Genomic DNA, 22,588 nt, shown 5'->3' on the forward strand with positions numbered 1-22,588 from the left:
TATGTGAAGGCTGATGAACTGTTCCTCTGGTTCTAACCAGATGCAGCTGGCACCCAGCCAGGGTTAAACCATCACCATTTGTATACCTGTTGATACAGTACAGGTATACAAATGGTGATGGTGATGGTTTAACCCTGGCTGGATGCCAGCTGCCCACCAATGCTGCTCCATTATTCTCCTCCTCATCTATGCAGGGGAGAGAAAATATAAGGAAAGGCTCATGAGTTGAGATAAAGACAGGAAGAGATCATTCACCAATCACTGTCATGGGCAAAATAGATTTGACTTAGGGAAATTAATTGAATTTATTACCAAGCAAATCAGGATAGGATAATGAGAAATAAGACCAAGTCTTCCAAACAGCATACCCCTACCCCTCCCTCCTTTCTGGCCTTAACTTCATTGTAAATCCTTACCTCCTCCTTGGCCCTAGTGGTGCAGGGGGATGGGGATTGGGGGACTGCAGTCACTTCACCACACATTGTCTCTGATGCTCCTTCCTTCACAGGGGAAGGACTCCTCATTCTCTTCCCCTGCTCCAGCATGGGGCCCCTCACACATTCCTCACTGCAGTTGGAATGGACATCTTGCAGCACAGTTATGATCTCTACTTCAACAGGAGACTTCCACAACACAAGTCCTTCCCACAAACTGCAGTTCTTCATGAATGCTTTACTCTGGGTCCCCTTCATATGGCTCAGTCCTCTAGGCTCCAGCATGGGTCCTTCATTGAGTCACAAGTCCTTCTCCAAACCTGCTCTTCCACAAGCCTGCTCCAGCATGGGCTCCTCTCTCCACAGCACCAGAGTTCCTGCCAGGAGGAGCCTGGTACAGTGTGGACTTCCCACAGGATCACAGCCTCCTTTGGGCACCCACCTGCTCTAGCATGGGGTCCCAGTGGCTGCAGGTGCTTATCTGTACCATCATCCCCCAATGGCTGCAGGGAGGGGCACACCCTGTCTCACCATGGTCTGCACCAGAGGCTGCAGGGAATCTCGGCTCCAGTGGCTGGAGCACCTCCTGCCTCTCCTTCTTTACTCACCTTGGTGCCTGCAGAGTTGTTGCTTTCACATATTCTCACTCTGCTCTTTTCTGGCTGAAATTTCCTTTTGCCCAATATTTCTTTTTCCTTCTTAACTCTGTTATTCCATAGGCATTACTTCTATCGCTGATCAGCTTGGTCTGACTTGGAGCTGGCTGACATTGCCTTCATCAGACACCGGGGAGACTTCTGGCAGCTTTTCAGAGAAGCCCCCCTGTAACCCCCACACTACCAAAACCATGCCACACAAACCCACTGTTCTAATTAACAGCACCTAACTAGCCAGCTTAGATGTTCCTAAGCCGACCTGGACTGCATAGGGCCACAACCTGCTAGCTTACTTCTGAAATTTTCTGTTTCATTTCAGGACCATAAACATATGGGACAGAGAATTTTTTTCTTATAGACAAAAACATTTTGAAAGCTGATCTTCACAGATCTCAAATCTGTTAGAGGTAGTTGTGATTGGAAGGTTCTAGTAAGCTTACGTGGATACAGTGGTCTACCAGTTATTTATTTGATTGATTTTTACCCCAATATTCATATTTCTCCAAACATATGTTAAAATCTTTGCATAGACTGATCTTTTTTTTCTAATATTTTTAAATTTCTAATGAAAAGCCTTCCCTGCCTGGTGTCTAGTCTTAGCTTTTGTTTAAAAAGTAGAAATATAAAGTACTTTTCATATAAGGCTTTGCTGTATGCCATTTTACTGAAAGGACACAAAATGCACACTTTTAAAAAATACTTTGTACATAGTGCATCTGGATTAACACAGTTTGTGTTTTGTGGGGAATATTTTAGAGATGGGTTCTCTGTTACTGCATGTCTATATAGCTGAAGTTAACAATTAGAAAGGAATGAGACTTGCTTAAACTAAGGTAAAATACAGGAAATTAAGCTAATCAGGACACTCTTAGGCTCCCTCTAAAAATAATGAAAGAAAAATAAGTATTTTTAGAGAGTGATTCATCCCATTGAATTTGAGATTAATCAGTCTGTACAGGTCATCATTCTTTAGACAGCTAAAATTATAAGGAGAGTTAAATTCCCCCTTCAGTCATTGTTTTTTACTTCTACTACATAACCATAGTTGCTTAAACTATTCAGCCAAAGTTGAATTAAAAAGTTAATAGCACATCTTAAGGAATCCTTCATTCATGCTACAGATACAAATTAGTAGTGATGGACCTTCAGCCTTTCCACAAAAGAGGTAATTTCAGGACTGAGAAAAATAAATAGTATAACATTTCTTGTAAATTACCCAATGATCATGTACATATTTAAATTACATTGCCCAAGCCAGAGGCAGCTCCATTGTGAAGAAAGCAGCAATGTGTTCTCTCAGGAAGACAGGTCAACAAAGCAGTGAGCTGACTGCCTTAATGTGTAAAGATATGACTTAGTTTGTAGAATTTGTGGTAAAGCTCTGATGGCTTGCGTTATTGCATATTTTCATTTGCCCTCAAGAAACAAAGAGCATGATTTAGATACTCATTTTAAGGTTTTAATATATTGAATGTTCAGTTATTCCTGATTGAAGAGATGTGCTTCTAGGAATAAATTAAGTTGCAAAATTAATTTAAAATTTTCATAATTTCAAAATGCATTACTAGGCTTGGGATTTTTTCCTTTTTTATTCCTGGGGAAACCATCATCAAAATCAGATTTTCTATGTGGCAAAAATGTTTCAAGATTACTTTATTTTATTTCAACATAACAGGTTGCATCTTACAGTCTACTTTTCAGTATACTTCTCTTGATACTTCTAATTAAAGCTTTCTGTGTCATTTTTAGATCAGCAGCTCTGTATTCTGAGAGAAGACTTAGATGTAGTGTTCAAATTTTATAAAAGAAACAATGACAGATCTATGATTTTAATTCAAGTGCAAAGTTTTCAGGGCAAGGCTGTATTAGGACTGAGAATGGATCTTTCAAATTTAAATTAATTGTTCCCCTCTTTGTCTCACTGTGTCACCTTTCCTTTCCCATGTGTCCTTTAGGCTCCTAAGAGACACACAGAGGCACAAAACAACCATGGTCAGTTTGAGATCTTCAGGGTTTGGCACACAACAGTAATAGTAATAGCTAGAAGGTACTTATTTCTTCAGGTTTCTCAGCAGAACTTAACAGGAGGCATTTAACCTTTGTAGAGTGGGACTTCAGGTATCTGGAAAGCCTGTGTGTCTCTGCTCCTGGGAACCTGAGCAAAGTATTACCTTATTTATCTCTGCAGTGGCAAGTGCTAAATACTTGGTATAAATATCCTGATAAAGATGGGGCCACCCTCTGCATTGTCCAGGTGCTAGTCAATAATGTGCTGATAAATGATTCTCCAAGCACCCAGCTTATTTTCTCTTTGTTTTTTATAAAATCTGCTTCCAGTTCCTTCTTATGTTTCAGCAGATGGCACTATAACTTAATTTCCTTGTATGCTGCCAGTATCTGGACACGTAATTCAGCATCACTGAATGTTTTTGTATTTGTAAATTTTAAACCTCAAGAACGCCATACATGATAAAAATATCTCTAATTTACTTGTATTAATTCTCAAGGCATTAATTTATTAAAATACTTGAGTAGATATGAGTTTTAGAATTGTATAAATGTCATATTGATTTTGCCAGCTATTAACTGGACAAAATGTTTCCCTATTTGCAGTTCAGATGTAGTGCTTCCTAAAGAAATAGCCAGAATCCCAAACATCTCCTACATGCTGTACCCAAACCTTTTGGGGAAAAAAAAAAGGCAAATACATACTACCTGTTTATTTTTGCAGTTGCTGAATGCATCCATCTTCAGAAACTGAAGATCTGTAATGGCAGTCAGTACACATGACAAATTTGCCTTTATTTTTCCAGTTAAATCAATTAAGACGTCTGAAACTGAGAAATTTGTTTATTAAACATTAGGTTTTGCAGCTTATGAATATCAAACATAAAGGGAGATTAATTCATTATATTTTACTTCTATGCCCAAGAGGTTCCATATTCTCAGTAAATACTGAATGAAAAAGTAGCATCATTCAGAACATTCTGGTTTGATGGATTTTGGTGAGAAAGAAGATGGGAAGTGTTTGCAGCAGTTTTCAATGTTCAGTGTAATTTAAAATATGTTATATAATCCTGAGGAGTACAGATTTTTAATCTTCCCTTTGTAAATCCCAAATTCAGGGCATCTGTGCCCAGTTACAAGAGAAGGGATACAGAAAACAAGTACTTTGCCATTTTGATCTTGTTCCTTCTTCCACCAGTTTTATTCTGCAATGTAATATTTTTGTGTATGGGTTCTTCAGTGGGTCCCCTGAACCAGTTGATGGTTCTCTGCCTGAAAGAGTCACTTGGTCCAGCTCATGTATTCATGTAGAGTATTGACTTGATAAGAATAATTTAGTAACAATATAGTACTGTGTTATCAGGGTGTGATATAAACATTAAAAATACCTTTTTTTTAAATTTAGATGACATAACATGCAAGTGGAAGGGCATGCAGCAAAGAAGGAGGTGGCAAAAACCATGTTGAAATACCAGTGCATGTCACAGGATGAATTTCACATAAGATGGGCACAATTAACTTTTCTTTCTCCCTCCCAAGGTTTTCTAACCTGAAGCTTCTTAAAATGCAGTTGTGGCATGGGATTTCATTTTTAAAAATTTTGATAATGTTAGATCATGTTCAATATAGACAGCCTGGTCTTTGATTTTGTACTTAAAATTGTCCAGTGCTATTCTCAAGCTGACCTACAGCTATATGCTCCCCAGGGAAATTAAGATGGATTAGATCTTTTGTGCATCTATCTTCCTTTGTATTTCTCAGTGTAATGATGTGTATAAATATAAAAATACACTGCAGTTGGAATGGACATCTTGCAGCACAGTTATGATCTCTACTTCAACAGCAATTCAAGATTTATTTTCACTAGATAAGAAATCATGTATTTTAGAAGAACAGTGCTGATAGCAAAGCTATGGCAAAGGAAGTATAATCTGTAGATAGAGACATGGCTGTAAAATAGTGGAGATGCTTCTTTAACTGTTTTAGGATTTTTCATGCTGTTTATATACAAGACCAATGGTGACCAACATACATATTTTTCTGTTACTGAGTTGCATGCATCCTCAGCTTGCAGCGCTCATTCTCTCAGGAAGAGACCAAAAGAAACACATAAATCTCAGTGTTGTTTTTCTGAACTCTTCTTTTAAAACCTGTGCTCTTTCTCTTGCAGTGAAAACTCACATGCAACAAGGATTAATTTCTGTGGCTGCTCGTACTGTGATAACACATCTGGTCAACCACTTGGGCCACTATCCTATGAGCGGAGGTCCTGCCATGCTGACCAGTCAAGTGTGTGAAAACAATGACAATCCATACAGTGAAAGTCCTGAGCTTTCTCCTGAACTTTTTGAGAACCCAAATCTTCAATTCTTTGTATTAAACAATACTTCCTTGGTGTCTTGCATACAAATCCAAGCAGAAGATGACATGCCTGGGGGAGGACTGTCTGCTGGACTTGCATCAGCTAATTCAAATGTTAGAATTATAGTGCGTGATCTGTCTGGCAAATACTCATGGGATTCGGCCATTTTGTATGGACCATCATCTTTATGTGGATCTTCACAACAAACATCTTTTGCACTTTCATTATCTCAGCAAGATAAACCAGAAGATGCTCTTTCATCTTTTGAGCATGTGGAGGATGTATCTGCAAGAGATGGAATTACACTCCAAGTTAAAAGGAAATTTAGAGACACTGTACCAACATGGGATACAATTAGGGATGAAGAAGACGCTCTTGATGAGCTGCTGCAGTATTTAGGTGTTACAAGCCCTGAATGCTTACAGAGAACTGGTGTTTCACTCAACATCCCTGCTCCTCAACCAGTCTGCATCTCAGAAAAGCAGGAGAACGATGTCATCAATGCAATTCTGAAACAGCACACAGAAGAGAGAGAGTTCGTTGAAAAGCATTTCAATGATGTAAATATGAGGGCTATGGAGCAGGACGAGCCAACCTCACAAAAGCCACAGTCAGCATTTTACTACTGTAGATTACTTCTCAGTATACTAGGAATGAATTCATGGGATAAAAGGTAAAACTACTCATATTTTAAGAACTTTTTTTAAGGAACTGTGCTGTTCTTACCTTCATAATAGAGTTTGTTAACCCAAAAATATTACAGGCCAGCTAACAAAAGAGAGGGGATGTGCATCTAAGACCTAAATGGCAGCTTTCTTCTGCTTTTCAGCCTGTCATTTAGAGAGACAGAAAGGAGATATCTGTTGCGTTTATTGTGATTCATAGTCTTTCCTTAGAAAGTGTTGCAAGTCAAATTGAAGGAATCTTGTATTCCCTTTGCTTCCCATGTATGTTGCTGCAAAAATCATTACCTTTCAATGTCAGAATAATACTCAGAAAGTGTCATATTCTCATCTATTGTGTTGCTGGACAGCGTCCTGCTGCTTTGTCTGCTAAAAGCATGCTTGCATGCAGCCTCAAAGCCTTGCCTGTGTATTAGCTAATGAGAAAGATGTGTCCCCTACTATTTATTTCAACATTGTTTGTGCTTGAGTACTGTTTGAATATTGTTTAGAACAGGAGAGAACAATTACAGAAGTAATGTCTCTTAACATTATTGTTTTTGTGTGGGTGTGGTTAGGTGCATGTCTGCATATACATGGGGGTATGTACAAATATTACAAATATTAGCATCCTAGAATTTATGGGTCTTTCTGAAATTGTCTTCTGCCACTGCTTTCAAATTCCATATTAGAATTATTGATATATTTTCCTACTATGAAGGGAAATGGATATTCAGTAAAACAAAAATAATCAGCGTCACTGAGGTATCACTGGAATCAGACAAAACGTTGGTATTACAACCCTTCTTATTTGGGTCTTTAATTCCTCAAGGCAGTCTGGTTTTGAACAGGACTGCTCTTAATTCCACAGTGTTTTGTGGGAAACATCTTAAGCACAGTTGAAAAGACATGAAAACTGCCTTTCTTTCTCTAACATATTGGTTTCGTTTTTTGTTTAAATTGTTACAGCTGGCTGGGTTATTACTGAGCTAAATTCTGCTCTGCAGTTCAGGGTAGCAAAAGTTCTGTGTTGAATGCACCCACTCCCTACAACAGTAGACTAATGGGAGTGTCTTTTGTCAGTAAACATATGTATTTTATGGTTCTTCTGTAGAGAAGAAATGGATCACACAGTCAGATCCAAGGGGTTGACAGAAGAAAGTGGAAGGAAATAAAGGTTATACTCAGGGCTGTAATGAATGTAGATTTGCTGGAGTAAGCAAAATTGCTTGTATATTTTTTTTAAGATGTCTTGATTTTCATATGTTAAGAAGGGACTGTTGAAAAGGCAGAAGCATTTGTTGACTGTTCCTGAGTGGACCTGGATATGTTGTTGTACCATTGTTGTACTGTTCTGTATCCATAAGTGAAGAGGTAATAAAAGAGTTACAAATTTCTCTATTTAGAAGGAGCTTTCATCTCCTGAAGAAAAATGAGAAGTTACTTCGAGAACTCAGAAATTTGGACTCAAGACAATGGTAAATTCGTTTAATGACTGCCTACTTACTTGTTTTAAGTGTGCTTTTACTCAAATGGCTCTAATTGCATAGATGTGAGAGTTGAGCTGACTTTTTAAATAGTTTTTTAAATTATTAATGTATTTTGCAAAGTACTGTAGTTTTTTCTGTTATACTGAAGTTGCATCAATTTTATTTGTAGTGTCAAATTCTGCACGTAAAATATCATGAGATAAACAAATTTCAAAACACCTTATAATTATAAGCATATGTGTATGCATAACATTTAATTCTTTTAAAACTTTGATATATCAAAGCCTTCTCATTTTAAGTTTTGATTGATTGTTTAGCTGTTTGAAATGGTCCCAGTATTTGAAGTCATGGAGTTTTAGTTAGAATTGTCGCACAGAATTGAAAACTGACTTATTTTTGTAGAAGTTGAAACAAAACCCAGTGGAAGTTGTAGAAGTGTGAGAAACCATCTCCATTTGTTCCAAAGTCTAAGAATAGCCTGTCAACAGAAGACATTTAAATTATTATGATCTTTGAAAAATATGTAAAAATGCTTCATTCAGTTGGACAAGGTGCATTTTCACGATGTTCAGAGGGTACTGTTGCTAATGGGCAGTGCAGTGTGGATAATGCCCACATTACAGGTTTTGCCCATCTCAAAAATCCACCCATTCAATTAGTAGTTGGTACAGGCAGTACCACCCTGCATCTTAGAAGTGATGGAAGGGGTAAATGCTGCTCATGTATAGCAAAACTTCAGGCTCTAGAGAAGATGACACTAGAAAGGACTGAATGAGGAAATGGAAATATAGGAAAAATCCAAAAAGAAGCCATATAATTCTATTGTATTTCAACTATGCATTTTTTATGCTTTAAAAGCCATGCTCTGTGTGTACTGTTTGCATATTTTCATTTCATATTGGTTAAAGCACTGTCATGCATTGACCATTCTGTTTTACAGCCGAGAGACACACAAGATTGCGGTGTTTTATGTTGCTGAGGGACAGGAAGATAAACACTCCATTCTTACGAATACTGGGGGAAGTCAAGCCTATGAGGATTTTGTAGCTGGTCTTGGCTGGGAGGTATTTATTCAATGTTTTTATCCTAGGTTGTTTTACAAAGGCAATTACCAATATCTTTGTATATTACAAGTCTTTGGCTCTTCAGCATTTCTCACAAGTACTGAAATACACCAGTTTAAAAATGGAGTTTAGAGAAGAATTCCTGGTTTAGTTTCATTAGCATTGCTAGCCATTTAAATTCAAGCTCTCAACAACTGAAGAGAGTCTGTGCAGGCAAAGATAATTCTTTAATGTGCAGTCCTGTACTTTCACCGACTGATTAGGAGGCATCTTGATTTCCCTGTAAGCTTGTAAAGTGTAAAGTCTATTGAAGTTTGAGTTTTGCTCAAATTGGGAATTTCAAAAAGTACAGACAAGCAGTTTCTCACATACTCTCTTCTTCCTGCCTGCAGGCATGTATCACAGTTCACACACTCTACTCTACTTCTCTTCCAGATGTCAGATATTGTGATCTACCCCATCATCTATTTAGGCCTGCTGCTCTTTAGTCACTTGTTCAATACTGTCATAAGGATTTCCCTTCTTCCATCTTTCTTTCAGATGCACAGGATTAATTACCACTGTAGAGTTCCATTTGGCACTGTTGCACAGAATACAGGAATGGCTTTGGTCCTGGTTGGCTGTATAGGAAGCTGCAGGTTTTTTGCTCCTCTTGCAGCTTGTGCTCATCAGGAGTGTCCACATGAGTGTCAATCTTATTTGTTCTTTGTATTTCTTTACTCCTTAGGTATAAAAGGACACTACCAGATTAACTGTGTGGATAATGACTCTGACTTTCCCACAGGAACAGAGGAAAACAGCTACAAGTCTGCTGACTTTCATGAACATAGATGTTTTTTTCCCACATTCAGGAGGAAAAAAAACAAAACTAGTACCATAAAATATCCTTCTTTAGTGGTTTAATTCTCTTAGGCAGTATTAGCTAGTTTAAAGAGTTGCTAGTTTGGATTAATAGTCCATAATGAGACAACTAATATTTTAACATTTTAACATTAAATTCTGCATCCTTTTGTATCAAGAAAACAAACATATCCCATGCAGGCAGAGATTAAATGTATTCACATCTGAAAAACATTTTGTAGTCACTGTTTTAAAGGCAAAGCAGCACATTTAACATGCTTAGTTACTTCAGTGTCAGACTATTTCCCATTGATCTAAGACTTAAAAGCTTATTTACAAATTGTCAGTTAGTTTCCTGTGAATTTTTTTTCATATTCACAGAATGAAAAATTCTTAAAAAAATGTATGGAAGGTAATAAATTCCCTGGCTGTTACACAGAGTTTTTCCAGAGCTCAGGTCAAGGTTGATGTAATATCAGAGAATTTTAAAAAATTGAGAAAGCACATGTAAGTGACTTCTCTCAAATGATCAGGGAAAAATGCAGTAAGTATTAGTTACACAATCTTTCCTTTCTTCTAACCTCATCCTTCCAGTAGCTTTTGTGGTGACCGTGGAATATAGAATGCTAGTGCACCATTAGAATATAGAATGGTGTGCACCATTTTGTTAGATCACAGTCTACTCAGCAAGTCTGAGCTCTTTTGGAAATCAAGTGTAACAATACTGTTGGGAAAAGGATCTTCACTTTTAAAGTTCAGTTAAAAGTGCATCTAAAAGTATAAAGAGTGTATTTATTACCTGATAATTTTTTTTTGGGTAAAGTTTCCTGGTCTTTATTTCTAGGTAAATCTTACAAACCATTGTGGCTTTATGGGAGGACTGCAAAAAAACAAAAGCACTGGATTGACCACTCCATATTTTGCTACCTCAACAGTGGAAGTCATGTTCCATGTGTCAACAAGAATGCCTTCTGATTCAGATGACTCTTTAACAAAAAAGGTAGGTGTTTCTGAATAAAGTGTTCTCTTTATAATAAACCTAGAGAAATTAGAGTCAAATAAAATCCAGTAACTTTTTTAAAAAATCCAACACAACAACAAAAAACTATAAAATATCATAACATCTTTACCTGCTAAGTTGGTATATTCTCTGCCAATTTCTAATTTACCATACTGGTGATTTTTCCGATCATTGAAATTGTTGGCAAGAACATATGAAAAGTGCAGGAAAGTAATGGTTGGTGCAGAAGAAAAAGTATTACTTCTGAATGATATCTTAGTACTTTTGAAACCTTAGATGCCCATTAAGAAATATGTGGTGAGTGCTTTCTGAGATGACTTTTTATTCACCTAAGGGTCATGTGGAGGTTATTAACATAATTTTCCCTTTAAAAAAAAAGTTAAAAATATGAAGACGATGTTTATTTTATCTAAGGTGTATTGTCCTGGAGGAGGCACAGGTTCTCAACAGCGATATGATCTCTTATAGCTGCATTAAGAAAAAAAAAATTTTCTGTATTGGTATTTTTTTTCTTTAGAATTTAATAAATTCCGCATTAGTGATAATAAGTTACAGTCTCGAACATGTGTCCTACTATAAATGAACAATTAGCTATCCTCAGACTGTCCCCCCATCCTGCATACATACGTCTTCAGATGTGCTAATCCATTCACTAGACACGTTAATGAGCACTGGTTGAAGTGTAATATTGGAGGAACTGAAGCTGGTTGACCTCAGCATGGACTTTAATACTTGTAATTAAATTAGATGGGAGACAGTTAGTAAAGAGAGAAATAGCCATGCCTCTGGCAAGCTTCAATTATTAATGACTTCTTTTTCTTTGTGTTCAACTTGAAGAAAAAATATTATTGTTCTTATTATAGACTAACTATGAAATCTAACTTCTCACTGTTCCATCTCAGGTTGGTTTGGTGGGATTTTTAAATTAAAAATGCTTTTGCTTGTGTGCCTATTATGCTGCATCCTTTCTGTTCTTTATTTCCTGAAGTAGAGTCAGGGTAATACTAAGGTTGTTAAATGATTTATAGAAATGATTAATAACAAAAATAACTAATTTTAAAATTGCGACTGTTGCTACTGTTTTAGTCTAGAACAATGTGGGGGGGAGTCTGTTTAAGTTGAATGGCTTCTTTATTTTTTAAACGAAAACCCGGTTTTATAAAACACAGCTTGTAACTAACCTTACAATGTTTGTTTATAATCTGTTTGAATTAGATTATTACCAAGTGTTGAAAAGGGGGAAGATGGGTCAAAAATAGTTGATAATGAAAATTAATTAATAGTGAATAATTTGAAAATTATGTGGACTTCAGCTGAACACAGAGGCAAGATCTCATGTCTGTTTCTAGGAGCATGTCATGAAGGAATGTTTTAGGTAGCTCAAAGAATGACCAGCAAAGGCAGTGGCAAAAGCAGGTGTAATATTCAAATAAAAGTGTGACACTGTTCATTGGCAAGGTTCAGTCTACTGCTGATGGATGCTTAAAGCACACAGAGAAAAGTCGGACTAAAACGTAAAATCAATCAATCAATCAGTCTAAAATCAGCCAAGTATGGTCTGTGGGGAGGCAGGGATGAAAAAAGGGTAAGGATGGGAAAGGGTAAGGATAAAAAGCAATGAGGAAGATCCTCCCAGTGAGTCACAAGGTTCAGAGTGGATCCCCTTGCCAAACTCAGCCCCAGACTTGAGCAACAATTTAGGCTTAAAGCTTTTTCCAGCATGTAAACTTAACAGCACTTAACATCGATAGCTTAATTTAAACATTTTAACAAAAGGTTCTATAGAATTTACTATAGCACAAGAGAAACTCACCTGTAGGCCTAACTTACTCACACATATAAAGTACTTAATCTGAGAGCAACATTCATAGTACAGTTGTGGCACATTTACACTTGCATGCACACAGATCTAAAGGAGTATGTATGAGGTATATGCCTGCAAAAAATTCTCCTTGAGTTCAGTGGACCACTCATGTCAGATGCGTTTGCATCTTCTCAACAAGTGAAGGGGTTGGTCCTTGAGCAGCAGGAGTATCAGCCCAGGCTCCATTGGTGGCATTTGGCAGCAATCCTTGAGAGTTTGCTGCCTCTGCAGGGTGTCCCACTCGGAGATTGCTGGCTGCAGCCGGGAGAGCTCAAAGGGTCTCACTTCCAACCACTGTTTATAGGGCTGCAAGAGAGTTGAATTTAGTCACAGGAATTTTCCATTCTATCCACAATTCGGGTTGGTAACTTTCTTTGATAGTTTGACTACAACTTCGATTACCAGTTCTACTTGGACTGTTATTCGTGCAAGAAAAAGAACCTTCCAAGGTTGTTCATTAAAAAACAGGAGCTCATTAGATAGCACAAGCTCCTGGGACCAGGCAGTGTTTCTGATACACCAAAGAGGAGCTTAGTCCATGAGCTGTTTGTCAAGGCCAAGGCCTAACAAGCTTTTCTAAGTCCAAGGGGGCAGAGAGGGATACACCACCACAGAGCACCCTCCATCTACATAGAGCTGTTCTTGCCAGGCAAAGTTCAGGGCTGGTCCAGCCTTCCTGTGACTCAGCTTGTGAAAATTGTGTCAGCTGGGCTTCTTCAAAATTCCAGCTTGCTCCAAACCTGTTTCTCTCCTGCTTCACCAACAGTCTCACTCATCAGTGATTTGGAATATTTGAAGTCTGTATGGATATGTAGAGTGTATCAATAGATTGAGATTGTATTTGTGGCTCAACTACTGTTGACTGTTAAATCAAGCTGCTTTATTTCTCTGTGGGTTTCTTTTCTGTTCTTCCTCAGTGTGTTGATTTTGTTCTTTTTCAGCATATTTTCCCAAGAACAGAGGCTTGTGATTCTCCATCTCTGTTTCTTCTCCCTTCCCTAACAGTTTTTGGCCCATTCCAATCAAATCTAATAATGTTTAAAAGCTGTTCATTTTGTGTATATTTGATGATGATATGTTAAGTAAAGGAGATAGAGTAGTAAGACTTTTAGTGCTCCCACTTAGCAAGTAAAGATTTTGTGGGAAGAAGTATTAGATATCAAGGACCCAGCAGCAAAGAGAGATGTTAAGAAATTCATCCTAAACTTGAAAGAAACATCAGCTGAAGTTTACATCTTGGGATAAATCAGCAAGTGCTACCAAGAGACATGAGTAGGAAAACAGTCTTAATTCATTTACTATTTCTGCAACTATTTATGGTGCTTGGACTGAACATATCAGCAAAAGGATTGTATTTTATGAAATCAGCTCACACACAGTACCAAAATTATTTGAGAGCCATGTGAGTGCTAACATGGACTGTTTGTGACCTTCAGAGAAACTTGGGATTTGAGCTTCTCTACAGGTCTTTCATGGGACTTTTGTCTGTTTTATTCAATGGGAGAAAAACAAGCAAACTTGCAGTAGTTGTCTTCAAATGGCTGCTGGTTTTTATATTGTAAATGTGCCTAGAGGTACATGATAGGTTCATCTTATAAATGGAAACAAAATTAAATTAAAACAAAACTTCTTCCTGCCAGTTGAGCCACTGTAAAATCAAGATTCTGCTGTTTCAGGGGCTAAGCCATTTTAAAAACGATTTTCCATCAGTCTTAGAGAGTAGTAAATTAAACTTTTAAGTGTCTTGATACCTCTGAAGCATTTGTTTCTGACTATATGAACAAGAGCAAAAAAAGACATGAATTCAAGAACCAGTGAAAAACTTCTGATTGTGTAATGGAACTTAAGATTGAAATACATACATAAAATAACTATTTAATTTGCAAATACAAAATTAAAAGTCTAATGCTGATAATGCAATCCATTCTGATTTTGTTACAATTAAAGGTTAGAGTAAAAAGTATTTACAATAACCTTACAAGAACAAGCTTGCAGAGAATATGAGAACTAAATAATGTGAACACTCAATTCACAGAATGAGAAAGGTTGTAGAGACACATAAATGAGCTATCACCAGTCTAGTTCCTCCTTCCTTAGGAAAAACTTCCTAAAAGAGTGAAGGCATTGCAAGTGAGAATTTTATACACACAGTATGTATAAATAAAAAGTAGTCATGTTGTTAATGGTTAGAATACTAATTAATCTTGAGCTTTTGGTATATTACACAATTCTAAGTTGTACATGACATGATCATAACCACATAAAATCATTACAGCTCCCAGTAATTATGTTTTTTTATTGTATTGCTAACATGTATTGGAAACTTGAAGGTTTATAGATGTGAATTATTAGAACAGTATTTTTTTCAGTTACAGATACACATATTGCTAAAAACCCAAACCAAACCAAACAAAACCCCTAAGACACCATAGTTATTGAGACAAATTGTGAAAGATTCATCTAGAAGGTGCATGCTGTAGGCAGTAGTGCTGCTAACATTAAATGGACAAAAGTAGCTGCATAAAGCCATTATTTCATATCTCTTTGCTCCTTTTGTTCTTTTTGTAATAAACACTTCAGTTTTTGAAGAAGAAAAAAGTTGGGGCTAGCTCTTCAGAAGAAAATATAATAGCTTTTTTCTGTCTCCTTTAGGTAAGTGGGTATTAGAAATTACAGTAATTTTGGCAAGAGTTCAAGGGTTAATGTAACAGATAAATAAAAGGAATTTTCAGTAAATTGAGCCCTGCATTATTTCACTTGTCTTGCCTTTCCAAACCTAACTCATTTAATTTTAAAAAGTAAATACTTAAATTCTTCCTGACAGTGTGCTTTGCTTTTACTATCGTTTATTACTTCAATTATACTTGGTATCACTTAGAACAATCTGCCATTTGGAAATTTCAGTATAGCCTGCAGCTTAGTTTAAAGTCTGGCTGCTATTGTAACATGTACAGCATATGACACTAATGTATCAAAATTAGATTTGATCATCCCTCCTGGTTATATTTATTTCACATTTCTTTTGTATTCAGTTAACATAAATGTATTAGGAGAGCTGACACATGATGATGGTTATAGAGTAAGAATATTTTAAAGTATTTTGAGTTAAATTTGAAATTTCAGGTAACCTAACAGTCAGTCATTTTTATATATTTGTTCTAATGGAGTAGAGTTTCAAAGCAAGCCTTAAAAAAATCTGTTTGTCTCTTTTATCTCCTCAGGGCTGTCTTCCCGACAGCTCAGGTTTAAAATGGCTAAAACAGAGCTCTTAATCTCTTTCTCATTGCCACCTTTCCGGATCACCACAGATAACATGACCATTGTGCCTGTCACTTGTGCCCAATAGCCTGAAATCATCTTTAATTTGGTCCACTTTCTGGATTCTTACATTCATTCTGTGCTACAACTCTTCTTTTTCCCACCTAACGTTTCTTCCAACAAAGCCTTTCCATACACACAGTTAAAATTTATTCTCTATATCATAAACTGTTGTTTTGATTGCTGAACCTTCCTTTCTCTGGTCTTGATACTTTCATTCTTGAAGAATACTGATATAAACAACATTTTTCTAATCTTTAACACCTTTTTACATTTGTAAAACAGCTGCTTTGCATTTGTCCATCTCCATGTTTGTGTCATGTCTTATGCTTAGATAATAAACTCTCTAGGGCAGTGTGATCTGCATTTAGATTTGTTAGAATACTGGTGTGTAAACTAGAATTCCAGGTGTTTCCAGTGTATCACCAGCTTAAAGTATAACATTATTCTACGACTTTTTATTATTTCTATTATTGCAGTGACTTATGTCTCTGGTACTTTGTTAGGCTTACTGTGATGTAAGCACATAAGAACCTGTAAATTCAGGAAAACAAGGTCAGGAAATAAGTGTGAAGACAACTGGTGGTGAGTTTTGAATAACCATTAAAACAGAATTCAGTCTTGACAGCTGTCCATTCTGTGTGCACCATTTTGTTAGATCACACTGGGACCACACTTTCTTGGGAAATCATGTTTTTTCTGTCCTTAAGGTTTCAATGAGCAGAGGTAGTTGTAGCTCAGTATCTTTCTCCTACTTGTGTCCAGGGCACTGAATTCAGTGAAGCAACCAATTCAATACAAAGAAATAAAGAATCCAGATTAAAGTTAAAAGAGGTCAGTCTCTGGTTCTCCTGTGGTGTAATAATTACGGTGAATGATAGATTCTCAAAATGTTTGTTGTGCTTGCAGGAGATCTTGGTTGTTTAGCACTGCTGGATTTCAAGGTTCTCAAATGAAAAATTGAGAAGAAATCTAAAATTCTTCTTTCTAAAAGGTTTATGCAAAACCTAGCAGATGAAATGAGCCAGGAAAGCTTTTCAAGTCAATTTCAGGTATCAGATCTCTTCCATGAATCAAGTGTTGTTGATGAGTCAAGTTACCACCATTTGTGCTTTTTCAGAAGCTTTTCTTGCTGACCAAGGCGAGGACATCTGAAAGAAGCCATAATGAGCACTGTGTTAGTAGTGTCAGAGCTTCTTCTGAAAAAACCCTTGTTTTCTTGTCTATTATTTTTGTCAGACATTGGACCACCTATAATAGAAACAAGGTTTTGATCCTGAGTACTTCTCCTTTTGTTATATACCACCGTTCATACTTTATAGCATCATCCACCTACTTACATCCTCTGATTTTGACTCTTAATCCATTACATGTCACAGAGATGCCATTCTACATTTTATTCAAACTGGGTCATTGCCAGACCATTCTTGACAGTAATCATGAGGTGAAATACATTTGACAGGACTTGGAACTCTGAAATAATCTGATACATTTTTCTTTTCCTCTGAAGAAATTTCTGCTTTCAGCCTGGAATGTATTCTCACACGTATATTTGAGTATTAAGCAAACTTTGAAATTGGAAAGAAAGGTGGCTGATGGCTTCAGTACACTTGGCATCCAAAAATATGTGTCCCTTGTCAGTAATCCTGCTGAAATAACCACACAGTACACTTTTATCACAGCAAAATCTGTTTCAGTCTAATGTGAAAACATGCATCAGTAGTGATGCTCCATCTGGGTAACTTTCATAGAAGAGCAAGAACTCGTATCCTGTCTGATTAACTGCAGGTGTCAGTATCAGGTACAGGGGCAACCTTTGACAAATGAAATTCAGAGGCAGTGATGCCCTCAAGAAGCTGCAGTATCTAAACTCTCTATATGTTTTGGATTTTAAAGCTGTTTATTTGGCATGTACACTGTCACCATTTCTTGTTTCTTACAGTCTGTGAGTTTATTGTTTCTGAGTCCAAAGATGACAAGTAAAGGAGGAAAAATTATTTTAGTAAATAGTTTGGTCTTGCTAAATTATCAATAGTGCAGTGCAGTGATGGTGTATCAGTTCTGCTTTTTTGCAGTTGGTTCAATGAGTTCAGTCAGTGCTCCAGATGGCCATCCCTCAATCTAGGATCATGTGGGTTTTTTACATTCCACAACACTTCATGTCCAAACTGATTTTCCTCATGCTTTCTCTTTGGCTGGGCAGCCTCATTCTCCCTGAGCTTTTCACTTCCTTCCAAGTGCAAGCCTGTCAGTCCCTGATACCTTATCATTGTCATATTTCAACAGCTAGTTTGACTGTCACTTCGCTAAGGAAGCAAAATGGGAATTTTTTTTTTAATCGGGGGTGCAATTCCTCACTGACTTCTCTGGTGATATAGCCAGTTTAAGATGTGACAACCCTGCTTTCCACTCCTCTCATGCTTCAAAAAAAGGTGCCAACAAGTTGTTTTTTCGGGCTATGAGACCAGTACAATGAAACGAGCTGCATTTAAAACAAAAAACCTGGCATATTGGATCATGTTTGTGATCCATTAAAAAAATTATCTCATGCCTGAAGAGAGAAGTTGGTTAACTGTGACCAAAGAAGAGGAGGCCAAGGATAATGATTTATTAGACAGTGATGCTAGAAGAGACTGAAATGAAGCTGAGCCTTGTATTAACTTAGAAGATAGAACTCTGCCCTGATGAAAATCAATGGATGGGGCTGTTCTGGTGCCACAGTGCAAGGTTTCTTTAATTAATGTTTTGCTGCAAAACTAAAAGGTAAGAAGGAGAAGTTGCTTTCCTGGTGATTTTGGGGGGTTGGAGAGTTCTTTGTTGTGTATTTTGGAGTTTATCTTATCAAGTCCTCCAAGCTATAGCCAGGAAAAAAAAAACAAAAACAACTAAGTGTGCTTCTTGTCACTCTCTTACTGCTCTTACTGACTTTATTGCTTTCTACAGCTACATGAAAGGATGTGGAGGTGAGTCTGCTCTCCCAAGTAACAAGAGACAGGACAAGGAGGTGGCCTCAAGTTACACTAGGGGCAGTTTAGGCTGGATATTAGGAAAAACTTCTTAACAGAAAGAGTTGTCAAGCATTGGAACAGGTTACCCAGGGAAGTGGTGGAGTTGTCATCCCTAAAGGTAGTTAAAAGATGTGTAGATGTGGTGCTTATTGACATGGTTTAGTGATGGACTTGACAGTGTTAGGTTAACAGATGATCTTGATAATCTTGGAGGTCTTTTCCAGCCTAAATGATTCTATGATTCTAAGGTAGGAGAGGGTCAATTTTGCAATTAATTGTCTTCTATGATGTTTGTCATAATAAAGTGCTATCCAGGGGTCCTTCAACTGCTGTTTGTTCCTTCAGTCATTCATGTTGCTGTATGGCTTTATTCTAACCCAGTAAAATAAAGCTCAGTGTAGTGAATGTTGATATAATGAGTTCTTTTGCTGGGTTGGGTTCAAGTGTTGGTGCAGGAATGTCCCCAAATTAAGTGTTGTTCAAAGTAATTCAGCCATCTACCCAAGAGGCAAGAACATCTGGCTTCAAAGGCACCACAGCCATTTTAAAGTGGGTGTATGTACAGTCTGGTCCAGACAAAACAAATTACTTGTTGAGCATCAAAGAGATAGGGTATTGAAGCCACCTGTCCTTTGCCCAGTCCAACACTGAAGAAAATCCTTTTTTTTAATAGAAATACAACCCTGTTCTCCAATCTGATGCCATTTGAAGTTAACAGAGAAGAGACACCTTCTTTTTATCTTTTTTTCTCTTTTTCTTGCCTTTTTTTTTGCCTTTTTTTTTTTTTTTTGAGTCTGCTACTGACAACTGGTGTAGGCCTTCAGATAAGACAAAAGTAGCATTCCAGGAGGTTTTGTAAAATAAAGAAGTGAATAATTGCAATTAAATTTCTCTGAAGATTGTGCATGTGTTTTGCTTTTATTTAAAGTGCAATTGTGTTTTGAAAGTGCTATGGCAAATTACTGCTTTTTTATATAGAATAGCTTCTTGTACATGCTCAGAGTGGTATTTGGATGTTACGTGTTAAACAGTGCAGTCCTTTGAATAACATCAAGGTGATTGTTTAACAAGTTCCACCCACCTAAAGCTGTGGAAACAAGCTGAGAATGAGGGTGAAGACAATTGTCAATAACTGGTGATGCACTAGGAGATAAAAAAGATATTACAGTTTGAATTTTGAGAAATAACTCTTACTGGAAAGAGTCTCACATTTAATAATCTGAATGTATTTGATCAGTATACGTAAATCCTCTCTACATGTGAACATTTGGTATCAGAAGATAATGTTTATCAGGAGGAGTGTTTTGGTTCTTCAATCAGATAATTCCAGAGTGTTCAAGGAATTCCTTAATCTGGTTATATGATTACATCTGACGACACAGCATGGATTTTGAGGAACCCATTCAGCCATTCTGAGCCAGATCAAGAACCATTTTGTAGCTTGTAGGGGAGCAGGGTGTTATTTTTACAAAGGTGTCCTGGTTTCATGGAAAATGAGCATTTATCTTAGTTATTCTGGGAGCTATGGAGAATGCAGTAGCTATTCTCCTTTAAAAGCTTTTTGGTTGTAGAAGGCAGTTTGGAATTTGGCTAGAATAATGAGGTTGACTTCTCAGATATGTAACTTTTAAACACATCTCCATTCATATACTGTAGAAGTTTATACAGAATTTACTAATTTTCTCCCAGTCAGTGATGGCAAACTTGAACACCTGTTAGTAAATCGGGTTGAACCGCTCTGCATTCTTGAGAAATTATCAACAAAATTTTAGCTTCCAGTAGGAAACAGGTATTCATATATCTGTTAATGTAAATAGAAATTAACACCAATTTATAAAAATGTATGGCACAAACCAGTCAACCAATACACTGAAATTGTAAAATAACTGTTGTGTAATTTGGTTATTTTACTAATTTTTCTTCACTTTTTTTAGTGGGTTTGTCTTTTTGAATATGTACATTTAATATAGCTGTATGGCTATAGAATATTAATTAAGAATGTTAAACTGATGGCATTTTATCCCTGATTTTCCAGCTTAGACATTTAGGAAATGATGAAGTACACATTGTCTGGTCAGAACATACTCGAGATTATAGAAGAGGAATAATTCCCACAGAATTTGGTGATGTTCTTATAGTTATCTATCCCATGAAAAACCATATGTTCAGCATCCAGATCATGAAAAAGCCTGAGGTAAGGGTTTGTTTTCTTTTGTGTTTCCTTCATGTGTTTAACATGAACTGAGTTTTGTTTAGAATCTGAGGTTTGGGTTTAGAATCAACTTTGATTGATCCAACAAGGTGATGTCTTAAGCATGGACAGTTGCAGTGGTGGTTGGAGGGAAAAGGGAGAGCTCAGTGAGTACAGTGCATAGTAAAATAAGTAATTTGAAATTGCAAAGGCCTGATGCTGTAAAGCATATCTGCTAACAACATAATCTGGAAACAAAGCTAGAATATTCTGCATAGTAATTTAAATATTACAGTAAACTTGTTGAACTTTTTGTATGTTATGTATCAAATTTGTATGCTATGTATCAAACTTGATACATAACCAAGATTGTTGAATAATGGCCTGTTCTGACTTCCTCCATCCGTGTCATATTCCCCTTTTCTCTTCTCAAACCTATGTTTTTTACTTTCTTCTTATCTCCACACAAGAATTTGGAGATTAATTCAGTAAAGCAAGGCCACTCAGCCCTTAGGCATAAGAACACACATTCTTTCTAATGACTGTTACTCAAATGTCAGTGCTGGCCCTGTTCTTAAAGCAATGGTTTAGGGTTGTGAACACTAAACTGACTGAGTAAAAGTAGTCATGGGTATTTGTACTACCTAACTTCTGTGTGTGATGTCACTTGCCATGAATTTCTACACTTTATTAAAATTATTATTACAAGCATTCATATTAATAAATAGGATTACCTCATAATGATGATTTCCTCTATCTATTGATAGGCATGAAATAATAATCAGTCTTGTTACTGTTGGATTACTTCTACTTGTTAACTAATAAGTATATTCTTTCTTTTACTGTTTTAAATACAAATAGTTCTATTATTGGGAGCATGTGGGTTAAGAAGGAAAGCAAAAAATGCTGAAAACAGGGATTGTTGTTAGTCCAAAAAGAAGTCCTTGTATGTGAAAAAAGTGCCTTCCATCAGATTTCATTTTCTCAAAACTACAGTAAATGACTAATGGCAAAGATAACACAAGGATCTAAAATTCTTTTGCAGCATTTGTTTCCTTTTAGCAGGAAGAATATTTAGTGTACACTCTGCTCCCTTTGCTGAGCTGATGCACAAACTTTGATGCTTTTCTCCTGCTTTATGTCAGCAGCTTCAGAACTTTATTCACATGTACAGGAAATTAAGATATTTAATACTGAGTGTTTGTTTTGTTTTGTTTTAATTGCAAAATGATGATGGATTAGAGAGATATGTAATGCCAAAACATAAGATCTATCTGTTCTGTTCACCTTTTGGGGGCTAGCTATACTAAATATTGAGATTTTCTATTGATCTCACAAATAAGGTTTTACAATTAGGCTCCAAAGAGGCAAAACTTTCACCACAGATTTCTTCTGTAAAGGGTTTACAGTGTTTTAGTTCAAATAATATAGAAAGGAAGAAGAACAGAAGGAAAAAAAATAGAAGGTGATGGTCCATACACACCAGTAACTGTATTCCACTGTCACCCTGGGTTGATCCTTATAGACATGTTAATAACTGGAGCCATGATAAAATATTTTAGATTTTGAGTAATTATTTCTTTTGCTTCTTGCCATTTATAATATTATCATCTAGCCTATCAACCTCATAAACATTATATGCATGACTGTTCCTAGGATTTTTACAGCAAA

At 36.6% G+C, this 22,588-nt stretch overlaps 1 protein-coding gene across 11 annotated transcripts in view; it reads left to right on the forward strand.

The window, feature by feature from the left end:
* RALGAPA1 (Ral GTPase activating protein catalytic subunit alpha 1) overlaps positions 1-22,588 on the forward strand; it is a 132,409-nt gene that overhangs the window by 75,949 nt on the left and 33,872 nt on the right. For all 11 annotated transcript variants that reach the window (XM_071426876.1, XM_071426878.1, XM_071426874.1 and 8 more), the window contains 5 exons: positions 5,268-6,132; positions 7,528-7,599; positions 8,552-8,675; positions 10,360-10,515; positions 20,762-20,920. In XM_071426876.1, the coding sequence (XP_071282977.1) occupies positions 5,268-6,132; positions 7,528-7,599; positions 8,552-8,675; positions 10,360-10,515; positions 20,762-20,920 (1,376 nt within the window). The remainder of the gene's footprint in view (positions 1-5,267; positions 6,133-7,527; positions 7,600-8,551; positions 8,676-10,359; positions 10,516-20,761; positions 20,921-22,588) is intronic.

Source organism: Agelaius tricolor, unplaced genomic scaffold (genome assembly GCF_023055355.1).
Source record: "Agelaius tricolor isolate 1412-34295 unplaced genomic scaffold, bAgeTri1.0.p SCAF_5, whole genome shotgun sequence".
NCBI lineage: Eukaryota > Metazoa > Chordata > Aves > Passeriformes > Icteridae > Agelaius > Agelaius tricolor.